Source organism: Cucurbita pepo, chromosome LG13 (genome assembly GCF_002806865.2).
Source record: "Cucurbita pepo subsp. pepo cultivar mu-cu-16 chromosome LG13, ASM280686v2, whole genome shotgun sequence".
NCBI lineage: Eukaryota > Viridiplantae > Streptophyta > Magnoliopsida > Cucurbitales > Cucurbitaceae > Cucurbita > Cucurbita pepo.
This window is the reverse complement of record NC_036650.1, coordinates 8,340,952-8,352,302: the sequence shown is the minus strand read 5'-3', so window position 1 is coordinate 8,352,302 and position 11,351 is coordinate 8,340,952. Positions and strand designations below refer to the sequence as shown.

The 11,351-nt window shown below is 36.1% G+C and overlaps 3 protein-coding genes and 1 long non-coding RNA gene across 4 annotated transcripts in view; 2 read left to right on the top strand and 2 right to left on the bottom strand.

Annotated features, from left to right (window-relative positions):
* The window catches only part of LOC111808597, a 6,454-nt gene extending 3,866 nt beyond the window's left edge, over positions 1-2,588 (top strand). Inside the window, exons 4-6 of the mRNA XM_023694682.1 lie at positions 335-471; positions 548-738; positions 2,082-2,588. Of these exons, the coding sequence (XP_023550450.1) occupies positions 335-471; positions 548-738; positions 2,082-2,258 (505 nt within the window). The 3' untranslated portion in view covers positions 2,259-2,588. The remainder of the gene's footprint in view (positions 1-334; positions 472-547; positions 739-2,081) is intronic.
* Positions 1-3,680, bottom strand: part of LOC111808598 — a 7,925-nt gene extending 4,245 nt beyond the window's left edge. Inside the window, exons 1-3 of the long non-coding RNA XR_002817101.1 lie at positions 3,252-3,680; positions 3,105-3,183; positions 2,239-2,541 (exon numbers count right to left, since the gene is read on the bottom strand). This is a non-coding gene — a long non-coding RNA (uncharacterized LOC111808598). The remainder of the gene's footprint in view (positions 1-2,238; positions 2,542-3,104; positions 3,184-3,251) is intronic.
* Positions 3,681-3,830: 150 nt separating this feature from the next.
* On the top strand, positions 3,831-7,018 carry LOC111808596 (cyclin-B1-2-like). The gene is made up of 4 exons (XM_023694680.1): positions 3,831-4,043; positions 5,598-5,698; positions 5,789-5,886; positions 6,733-7,018. Exons 1-4 carry the CDS (start codon positions 3,918-3,920, stop codon positions 6,831-6,833), a joined length of 426 nt encoding a protein of 141 aa, XP_023550448.1. The 5' UTR covers positions 3,831-3,917; the 3' UTR covers positions 6,834-7,018.
* Positions 7,019-7,280: 262 nt separating this feature from the next.
* LOC111808595 (probable transmembrane ascorbate ferrireductase 2) lies at positions 7,281-9,732 on the bottom strand. Its single transcript, XM_023694679.1, has 4 exons — positions 9,374-9,732; positions 8,290-8,338; positions 7,791-7,990; positions 7,281-7,702 (listed from the first exon to the last, which is right to left on the bottom strand). The coding sequence occupies exons 1-4, from the start codon at positions 9,515-9,517 to the stop codon at positions 7,397-7,399; spliced, it is 699 nt and encodes a 232-aa protein (XP_023550447.1). The 5' UTR covers positions 9,518-9,732; the 3' UTR covers positions 7,281-7,396.
* Positions 9,733-11,351: the final 1,619 nt, after the last annotated feature.

The following is an 11,351-nucleotide window of genomic DNA, read 5'->3' as shown; positions in this document are numbered from 1 at the left end:
TGTTGAGTTATGGAGTCTGCTCCCTGTATTTATAGCTTGGTCAATGGCTATATCCGGTAAAGCTATATATGGTACATAGCTATATATAGTAGATGGTTAAATCTGGTAAAGCTATATTTAGTAGACTGAACCATATATATATCCCGTCCAGTAAAGCTCTTAAATGTACTTTTCTATTCTCTGTACTCTCTTGTTGTACATGCCTGAAGTCATCAATAAAAAATCCTTTTAGCCAGAGTTCTCCTTGCAACTTCTCTCTATCCTTCTCTTTGTGTTCATCTAGATCGAGCGTGTGCGTTGTTGTGCGATCCTAACAACTGGTATCGATCCTAACATGTTTATCTGCTAAGTCACTAAGCGCAAGGTCATTCAGAAATTCAAGAACCAGAATCACCATGTCTGCTCCTTTAGTTTATTCCACAAATTCCACACAACTCCAGGAAAGGCCAATTACTTTTACACAAATTCCAGGTACTATTTTCTTGCCTTTTTTGTTCCTTTTTTCTTGTAATGTGCTCTGAAAGGTTTCTCAAGTTCATTGTTTAAGATGTAGAAAAGAAAGTGGAAGGGATGACTAAGGATGTGGGAACTCAAAGCACACCGCCTGATAGAAGCTCAACAAGTCCTAGCCCTGCTTCCACGCCTCCCATTAAAGAGAGGTCGTTAAAGGATTGTGGGAAAGAAGAAACTGGTTCATCTAATTCTTATTCCATTCCCAGAAAGAAATCAGAGAAAGTGGTACGTACATTCTTTGATCTTTCAAATGATAATCATGATTAAGTAGAGGGAAGATTCAAACAAATCCAACTAATTAAGAAATCTAGGGAGAAATTTTAAGCTCATTCTCTTCCTCGTTGATTGTGCATTTCTACAAAAAAGGGTCGTCAAGATTAAGCTTGACTGATTCAGATCGATGTTCTAACAAGATGGAGAAGTGTAAGATTAAAATTGGGACCACGCTCTTCACATATTCCTGTAGGGCTCTGAACAAAAATATATCAGTATCAGGAGCAAAGCCAATTTCACAAAACTTACTTCCAAACTTCCCAACGGTAGTAATCACGACTGTTCACAATATTATGATATTGTCCACTTTAAGTATAAGCTCTCGTGGCTTTGCTTTTGGTTTCCCAAAAGGCCTCGTACCAATGGAGATGTATTCCTTAGTTATAAACTCATGATCATTCCTTAAATTAGCCAATATGGGACTCTCTCCCAACCATCCTCAATACCATCTACCGAAAACTCTTGTACCATTCACTTAACAATCCCACTTACCCAACCTTCCCCACGCTCCTTGCTTTATTGTGGAGCCCATTGAGATTCTTTCCTGCAAAATTCAAAATGGGCTCTCACAGTTTCTGCTGCTTTATGTTGAAAATTCTGCTTTTTTTCTCTCTTTCTGGAAAAAATGGTTATGCATTTGAAGGATATGGTCAAATGCCTAAAATAACGTAACAAAAAATGTCTCAGAATCATTGCATCTGTCATTCATAAAACATCCACATGCTTGTACCTCAATATCTGTTGGTATAATCTCAAAATAAGTCCACAGGTGAAAAGGCCGGGATTCAAGGGAAACACTAGAAGTGAAAAGAAACAAAAGAAGTAGAACGAAAAAATAGTTCTCAAAGGTTATTGTTGAGCACGAGAAGTTGTTAGGAATCATGACTCTCTTTCACAATGATATGATATTGTCCATTTTGAGCATAAGCTCTAGTGGCTTTACTTTGGGTTTTTCCAAAAAATATCATACGTATAAACCCATGATCATCCCCTAAATTAGTCAATGTGGGACGTCCCACATTGATTTTGTCTCACTGGTATAATTGTGAACTGTGATTCAACTACTGCCCTTAACATTGTTTGGCTAATCTTCTCATTTAAGGCATAAATTTTGATTCCAACACAGAGATATTGCATCTTAAACCCCAGTTGTTAAAGTAAAGTTTGAGGCATTTTCTACAAACGCCCATGAGGAAATGTTTACAGATGACAATGCCTAAAGTAGCAAATAAAAGAGATATCCCATTGTGTTCAGATATTGATACAGAACAGTGATGAGTGTAATATGAGTGCAGGTGAGAAGTAAAGCAAGCAAAGAAAAGGAGATGCCAAAAGGAGAAAAGGGAGATAGAAACAGTACAAAGGAGCAAACGTGGAGGCAAGGTGGGTGCCTGTCATGGATGAGAACAAGACAGAGGGATAAACACAAAACAAGAAAGAACAACTTTTTACCTCATTTGAAAGGGTGCTGAAAAGTTACTGAGGAAATGGGAAAAGGAAAGGAGATTCGCTTTGTGTTTCATTTTCAGGCATATTTTTGCAGGTGTTAGGGAGGGGGTTTGTGTTTGCGCTAAGAAATTAAGAGCAATCATGAAGAAGGACCTCAGGCCTGCCTGCCTGCCTGTGTAGAAAGGTTAAGGCTTTTAGTTTTGGGGTTCTCTGCTTTAGTGTTGATATCATTTCTCGTTTATTGGGATGGTGAAAGTTGGGAGCAGCTTTACCTTCTCACTTCACGTGCATGCCTTTGTAGTAGACCTTCAGACAAACAAAGCTTTTAATAACTCGGACTACTAATTTCATTACCTTTCAGGTAGTTACTAACAAATGAAGCTGCTATCAATTCAAAATCCAATTCTAATATTATAATCATACGTGAAACAACATTTTCAATTATCTATATATACACACATACACATACACATACACATACGTATTCAAAATAAAAACATGCAAAACCTGTTTATTCACGGCATGATGAAAAGAATCTTATCAATGCCACAAATGACAATATATGAGATCTTACATTGGTTGGATAGAGAAATGAAACATTCCTTATAACGGTGTGTAAAACTCTCTCTAGTAAACACATTTTAAACCCGTGAGGTTGAGAGCAGTACATAACGGGTCAAAACATACAATATTTACTAGCGGTGGACTTGAGTTGTTACACGACAGGATATATGTAATGGAAGTTGCATGTAGACTTGACCCTCGAGAGAATATATAGATTGCAAAAGAACATAAGAACACATTTTCTATGGCTACACACATTTTGTATACTAAATGAAACCACAATATGTAGCAGAATTTGATTATACCATATCCTTTATCATGGTGAAGCACCGGGATTAGTGTTAGAAATAAGCCGGACTTCATACAGAGCATTCTCTCCCTTCCCTGCAAGAGTTTCAGTGAAATTCTCAGTTAACAATGTAATGATAAATTATGTAATGCATTAAGCTCACCGACTTCTGCAGTGATCCCTGGCCCAAGTCGAATCGCTTCCCTCCGTTTTTGGCCGCATATTTCTCTCCTAAATATTCAAATTACAATTCTGTTCCGAATGGGATTATCAACACAAGCACTCACAAGAGAAATATATTTACAACATATTTACAAGAATTCACAAATTCCAATCCAAGTGCTACCTAGTCAATACTCACAAGAATCCATAGCCATATAGAGTCAGAAACATACTTTCGCAAGCGAGACTTCGTCATCGGTGGCTTTTGCTTTGTCCGGCGAGGCTGATCGGAAGACGGCTGAGTAGAATCATAGAATCAGCGGCTCTAGCCGAGAATGTGATAGCTAGTCGCCGAGACTTCTGCAAAATGAATCAATAACTTGGCTCTCCCAATCAAATGGCCACCGCCAGGAACGGAAGTTGTGCGGTATTATTCCCCGCTTTTTTTTTTTTTTTTTTTTAATTCGTAATTTTCTACCGAAAATAAAATTGAAAAGAATTCAAAATAAATTATGATTATTTTGTCAATATTCAAAATTTTCTTCCAAGTCACGGTGTTTTGTATAAATACCAATACTTTACCAATTTTCTGTAGGCAGAGGCACGGCGAGCTCGCGACTTGCAGAACAAGTTTTAAGAAGTTTTCTTGAGCGAAGGGAAAACGAAAATGGAGTCTTCGAAGGCCATTCCCCATGAAATCGGAGGGATCCAGAATGATGCCCTTCGATTTGGGCTCCAAGGCGTGAAGAGCGATCTCGTTGGATCTCATCCTGTTGAATCCATCTATGAAACTGTAATTTCCCCTTTTCCTTCTCTCTCAGTTTTTTCAATCTAAGTTGTCTTACTTGGTTTCTTGGCTTCGGCTGTTTAGTAATTGCCGTTAGACAAGATAATCTGGGTTCGATGGTGCTGATGAACCACTCGTTTGTTTAAGTTACTCGGATTAGAAACTTGTAGCTTCATGTTCTACTTCCTGTTTATTGTTCAAATTTCTCATTGTACTCCCTTATTTTGAAATTCTTGGGGTCTGGTTTTATCAATTGTTGTAAAATGGTGCTGAGAATTTCATTTCAGAGTGATTTATCTAGTGTCCCATTTGACCTCTGTATAGAAAAAACTGAGATTCCACCTCGGTTGAAGGGAGGAACGAAACCTTCTTTCTAAGGGTGTGGAAACCTCTCCCTAGTAGATGCGTTTCAAAACTGTGAGGCCAACAGCGATACGTAACGAGCAAAAGAGGACAATATTTGCTAGCGGTGACTTTGGATTGTTACTAACGGGATTAGAGCTGGACACTGTGAATTGAGAGGTCCTGGAGAAGGGAACAAGTGCCAAGGACGCTGGGTCCTGAAAGGAGTGGATTGTGAGATCCCACATCGGTTGGAGAGGGGAACGAAACATTCTTTGTAAGGGTGTGGAAACCTCTCCCTAGTAGACGAGTTTCAAAACTGTGAGGCCAACAGCGATACGTAACAAGCCAAAGAGGACAATATCTACTGGCAGTGGCCTTGGATTGTTACAAATGGGATTAGAGCTAGACACTATGAATTGAGAGGTCTTGGAGAAGGGAACAAGTGCCAATGAGGACGCTGGGTCTCGAAAGGGGTGAATTGTGAGATGCCACATCAGTTGGAGAGGGAAACGAAGCATTATTTATAAGGGTGTGGAAACCTCTCCTTAGTAGACACGTTTTAAAACTTTGAGGTGGATGAATCACTATACATTCTTTGCTGGGTCTCGAAAGGGGTGGATTGTGAGATGCTACATCAGTTGGAGAGGGAAACGAAGCATTATTTACAAGGGTGTGGAAACCTCTCCTTAGTAGACACGTTTTAAAACCTTGAGGTGGATGAATCACGATACATTCTTTGCTGGGTCTCGAAAGGGGTGGATTGTGAGATGCCACATCAGTTGGAGAGGGAAACGAAGCATTATTTATAAGGGTGTGGAAACCTCTCCTTAGTAGACACGTTTTAAAACTTTGAGGTGGATGAATCACTATACATTCTTTGCTGGGTCTCGAAAGGGGTGGATTGTGAGATGCTACATCAGTTGGAGAGGGAAACGAAGCATTATTTACAAGGGTGTGGAAACCTCTCCTTAGTAGACACGTTTTAAAACCTTGAGGTGGATGAATCACGATACATTCTTTGCTGGGTCTCGAAAGGGGTGGATTGTGAGATGCCACATCAGTTGGAGAGGGAAACGAAGCATTATTTATAAGGGTGTGGAAACCTCTCCTTAGACACGTTTTAAAACCTTGAGGTGGATGAATCACGATACATTCTTTGAATACTTGGGATGAAAAAACAAGCTTGATCATGTTCCTATTTTTTTCTTGATATAGACGAGAAGAACAGAAGAAGAGATGAAAAGGAAAATTCTGGTGAATACATATGGATCTGCTTTTCCATTGAAGATGGATTTTGAGAGGCAAATTCTTTCTCGGTAAGGCCACTCTTCTTGTATTGATGCTGTATCTCTCTTGGTGTGTTCTAAATTGGAGCACTTGTTTATTTTAACTTAAAACTATTGCAGATTTCAAAGGCCTCCAGGACCTATTCCATCTTCAATGTTGGGTTTGGAGGCTCTTACTGGAAGCTTGGATGACTTTGGCTTTGAAGATTATCTAAATGGTAAAATAAATCCATATAACTCATCTGATTCTGTTCTCTATTATACATTTTCATCATTAGGTAGAGCTTTTTCATTGCCTTAAATATTTCTTTTGAGCGTAATGAGTTTTTTTAAGACTATTATTAAGTCACCCAAGTGTCTACATGGTTGAGGAAAGGGGAGGGACCGAGTGATGTAATGTGTAAGGGTCGAAATCCATAGTCGGGTATGTATGTGCTGTGTGATTCTGCGGGGGTGTCACAACGCACTCTTGCGGCTACGGGACAACGATTGTACGACACTTGTTCTAACTCGGCAAACTGTCAGCCGTGAGAAATTCTGACTTCGTAGACTATGACAGCGTATACTAGAGCCTCAGGGCACGTTTAAGAGAAATGTTTGGAAAACGTGAGTGAGGAAATACGTTGAAAACAATTTGAAAGAAAACAATATTATAAGCTAAAAGCGATTAGGCACGACTTTGATAGCATGATTAGTCATATCCCTCTATAGTATATTTTGGGGCATTTTGAGCCCTGAGTGTGAACATGATTTTGGTAACCGGTCATACACCCCCATGTTGACACAACATGAAAGAGTAAAGTTCTATCTAAGATGAAAGCATGCAAAAGGGGTTTGGAATGGACATGCAGCCATGGACAAAACGTCCTGGACAAGCATGACTGGGACATCCGACATAAGGAGGATGAATTGCTTTGGCCATTTTTTCGCCCTTCTTTTTCACGTTGACTTAACATAATGAATCTCAATTGTGCAGTCCATCTGTTGCTTAAAATACCCATTTTAGATAATAGTCGTTGCCAGTATTAATCTATACACCTTGTTTATGTGAACGTGATTTGCAGACCCAAGGGAATCTGAATCTTTGAGGCCATTGGACATGCACCATGGAATGGAAGTCCGCCTTGGCCTGTCCAAGGGACCAGTTTGCCCAAGTTTCATATAATCTCATCTCAATTTCATTGTTGGCCTCAGTCTGCCCGTAATTTTGTTGACCTCTGTTTGTTTGTTGGTCAGCACCATCTTTGCTTCCTGTGAGCCAAACTATGAGTTTCATAGCCAATATCATCTGTTTGTTATCCCAACTTTTTATCTGATTTCTTATAAATAGATACCTTTGGCTTCAGTTCTTGATAGTGTTGTGATTTTGGGGATTTGTGATTGTGATTATTTGGATTTTTATGATTTTTTACAATTGCATGAGATCGGTGAAATTTGTTTAAATTCGTAACAGGAGAATGATACCAAGTGATTACGAAATAGTTAAAAGATCACTTCGATCACTCCAAAATATGTTTTTAATCATTAAAAATTAATTTAACGTTGATTCTCAATGATTAAAAACATGTTTCGGAGTTATTTTGTTTTGCGTCATTTTAAAGATTCATCTTCAATGCGATCAATGAATCATTGGACTCAATTACAAATAAAGGCAAGTTTCATTTTGATGAGAAGTCCATACACAGTGCAAGTACTTGTTCCATTTCAACTATGAACCACGTTTTCATCCTACTCTGCTGGCCCTCTGTAAACGTCACCTTTGTCGTTCGACCAAGCGATAACCGCAAGAATTACGAGGCCACCCAATACAACAACGAAGATACCCAATGAATTTATCAGCAAAGCCTCATTAGAATAGCGTAATATTACCTTACTGGTTTGAAGGAAGGTAGCTTTTTCCAACAATCCAGTAACAGTTGTAGCAATGCAAAGGCCATATATGTAAACGCCAAAGAAAACATGCCATGGCAACAGAGTAGCTCTGCTGTTTCTGGAGCCACCGGGGTACCAAAAGGTCACAAATCCTGCACCCCACTGTCCAAATGGAGCCACCCTAATTAATTAGAATCACGTAGCTCAACAAAAAGATAAAACATAGCAGCGGATATTACGGTTTACGAACCTGGATGCCAAACAAAAAGACAGAAACTAAGCCCAACCATGAATGTAGACTGTAAAAGTTTTCGATTCCCTTGTCATTGTGGAACTTCAAGGCAGCCCATATGCCAATCAGGCTTAAAAACAATGCAACAAACTGGAGTGCAAGATGAACTAGTTTCCTGAAGTTCTTGGTTCCTGAAACTGTCTTGTATGCTAACATGGCTGCATCAATATATCTAAGCAGGGTGAACAAAACCATTGAGAGCACCGGCGTGCTACGAAAATAACTCAAACTCGAGTTCGCGAATGATTTCAGAATACAAATCTCAAGAACATACCTTTAGTTGGGATGTAATTTCATAATCTATAACAAAGCAGTATTATAATTTCACATAATCTACATATGTATTCAAATTGCCAGTATAGAACATTGCATTAAAATCACTGTCCAGGAAGAACGAAAAATTATGTAAACTAATGCTTCAGACCATGATTTCAATCCAAAGAAAGAAGATATTTACCTTCACCATTTAGAAGAATAAGTCCAATCACCATAAGAACAGGATGAACCTACAAAACAAGAGCAACTTCACCAAATAAACGGGAAAGGAAAAGGAAAAATGAGAATTAAAAGGTAATGTTTCAATTATGTAAAGCATAAAGAAAGAATTCTATGTTGCATTAGCTCCCATCTTATTGAGCTGATAAACAAAATTCAGAGCACAGCTTGCTGACACGACAAGATTTCTATGTGCATATGGATTGTTTTACAGCACCAGACATGATCAGCTACTCAATATTCATCCCGAAATTTGTCACCAATTATCCAAACTCTAGAAAGTATAGATTCAATTCCTCTAGGCGTGCATCATCAATGAGTTTAGAGCATATTAATTTTCACGACATTAAACAGCCTTTTCAAGCTGAGCTAGTGGTAAGCACCGTTCTTGGTAGTTGCTATATGTCACGGTCATTTTTGTCCAAAACGTGTTGCCTATGGCTGCATGTTGGATGTCCCGGTCATGCTTGTCTAGGACGTGTTGTCCATGACCGCATGCCGGTTCCAAACCCCTTTTACATGCTTTCATTTTAGATAGGCCTTTCCTATTTTATGTTGTGTCAATGCTAGGTGTATGACTTGGTCACCAAAATCATGTCTATAATGCTAGGATTAAAATGCCCCAAAATCTATTATAGGGATGTGAATTGTTCTTACCTAGGTTATATGCTATCAAAGTCGATTGTTTCCAACTTATTTTCTTGATCACCTTTTCCAAAATATTTCTCTCAGAGACGTGACCCAAGGCTTCAACATACGCCGATATTATCTATAAAATTCGAATTTCACACGGTAGACTTGTTCCCTAGGTTAGAATAAGTGCAGCACAATCGCAGTCTCGCTGCCGCAAAAGTACGATTGTGACACTATACATCACCTAATTTTATTCCATACATCTCTATTGGTGAGAAAACAGATGGCGCCCAATTAATTTCAAACAAACAAAATCAACGAACTCAAGCCTATAAAACATGCGAATCAACTTTTAAAAAAACGGTAAAAGGATAAGAAAATCATTTCCAAATAAAGAGGAAGTAGCTAGTTACATTGAAGATGAGATCCTTGTTGTCTGAGCTAAGTGCCAAACCTCCACGGAAATGCAAGGTCCAAATGAACACAAGAGCTGCCACAACCATCCCGAGCACTCTGACAGCCATGAAAATCGGGAACTGAACAGCGGGAACCGCCATTGATTCTTCAGCAGAAGAGACAGTAGATGAAAGAATATGAATACTAGGATCTTCACCGGTGGAAATCGTGGCCAACTTCGAGGTAAATTTCAGGTGATCGAATGGAGTTTCAGGCGTGGATCTCCTTCATCGCCATGGGAGGGAAGGAATTTAAATTTAAGCTTAATTTTAGTAAAGAATATTTCAGGGAGAGGGTTTTTCCTTGACTAAGCTTTGCTTTGGAGTCACGAAATTTGGATTTATTTTTTTAAAATCAAATTAGAATATAGAAAAGTTGAAACGTTAAATTATAAATATTTTCAATACAGAATTTTTATTTTTATTTTGAAACAATTTTTGTAGTGAGTTATTCTATTAATTAATTAATTAATTATACACCATTAAATTACAAATTTTTGGATTATAAACTAATTTATCTTAAACTTTTAATTTCATTAAATTTAAAAAAAAATATGATAAATTATTCTATTAAATATAAAATTGAAATTTTAAAAATCTATTAAATACAAAATTAAAAATTAGGAAAATTAAGAACATTCTAGAACAAAAACTAAACATGGGCTTCATTTGTCTAAGCCCATTCTCCCTTTAAAAAAGCCCATTAACATTTTCTAATATTAGTCCAAATTTTTAAATGGTTTTATTTTATTTATTATTTTTCTCAATTTTATGTTTAATATTTAATTTAACCAATGTCAAGTATTTTAAAGTTCCCCATAATATATTTTGTGATTTAATTAATTTATTTATAACTACCACTAATATATAATAGCATTATATATCTTGATCAAGTATGGTATACTTTAATACCATATTAAAATGTTACAAGTCCAATAATTTCCGTAATAATTATTTTATTTTCTACCTAATATAAGTTTGTGTCCGTTTTATCCGGTCAATCATAAAATAAATTTTATGTGTCCGTTTTATCCGTTCAATCATAAAATAAATTTTATGACAGCCAATAAGAAATAATTAAATAAATTAATATTTTAAATGATAATTGATATCTTATAAGACTCAAATCTGACTAACTATTAAATTAAAAAAAAAGTTATAGCAAAATTATATATATATATATATATATATATATATTTCTCACTTTATTATGATATTAGTGTCAAAATTTTCATATTAATTATAATATGAATTATACCATATTAATTGACCTATTTTATTTTGGAAAAACTTCTAAAATTGTATAAATTTAAAAAAATAGAAAAATAGTATATTCCAACGGCAAAAAAAACGAGGATTCTTACAATAATTGGAAATATTTGATTGGTTAAAATATTAACATTTAATTTTCATAATTTCTATAAAGTTTTTAAATTAGTTTATTCCTAATTTTTGTAAACAAAAATTAGTTATTATTCATACGGTAGAATTTTTAAATAAAAATATATTATTATTTTATTAAGTTTGATAAAAATTAATTAAATTTGGATATTTATAATTACAAGGCTATATTTCCAATGATAATTTTTTATCCAAGCTGGCGGGACACGTGTCACGACTCGACTGGTCCAATAATTTATTCTGCGTGGTTGGAATTTGATTATTGGATAACTCTGACATTACTGGACGAATGTCCTTGAAAAATTTTGTAATATATAGAACTAATTAAAAATGTTGATTACGTACAGCTGTCATTTTAATTATTAATTCGAGGGAATTTTTTAAATTAAAAAAAAAAGGATAAATGCAATTTTTAAAAAAAATTAAAAATTAATTTTGAAACACTATTAAAAATTGATGTGCAGTCGTAAGTATATTTTAAAATTTTTTAGAAAAATTACAAAATATTATTAAGGTCTTTAGAATATTTTTTTTT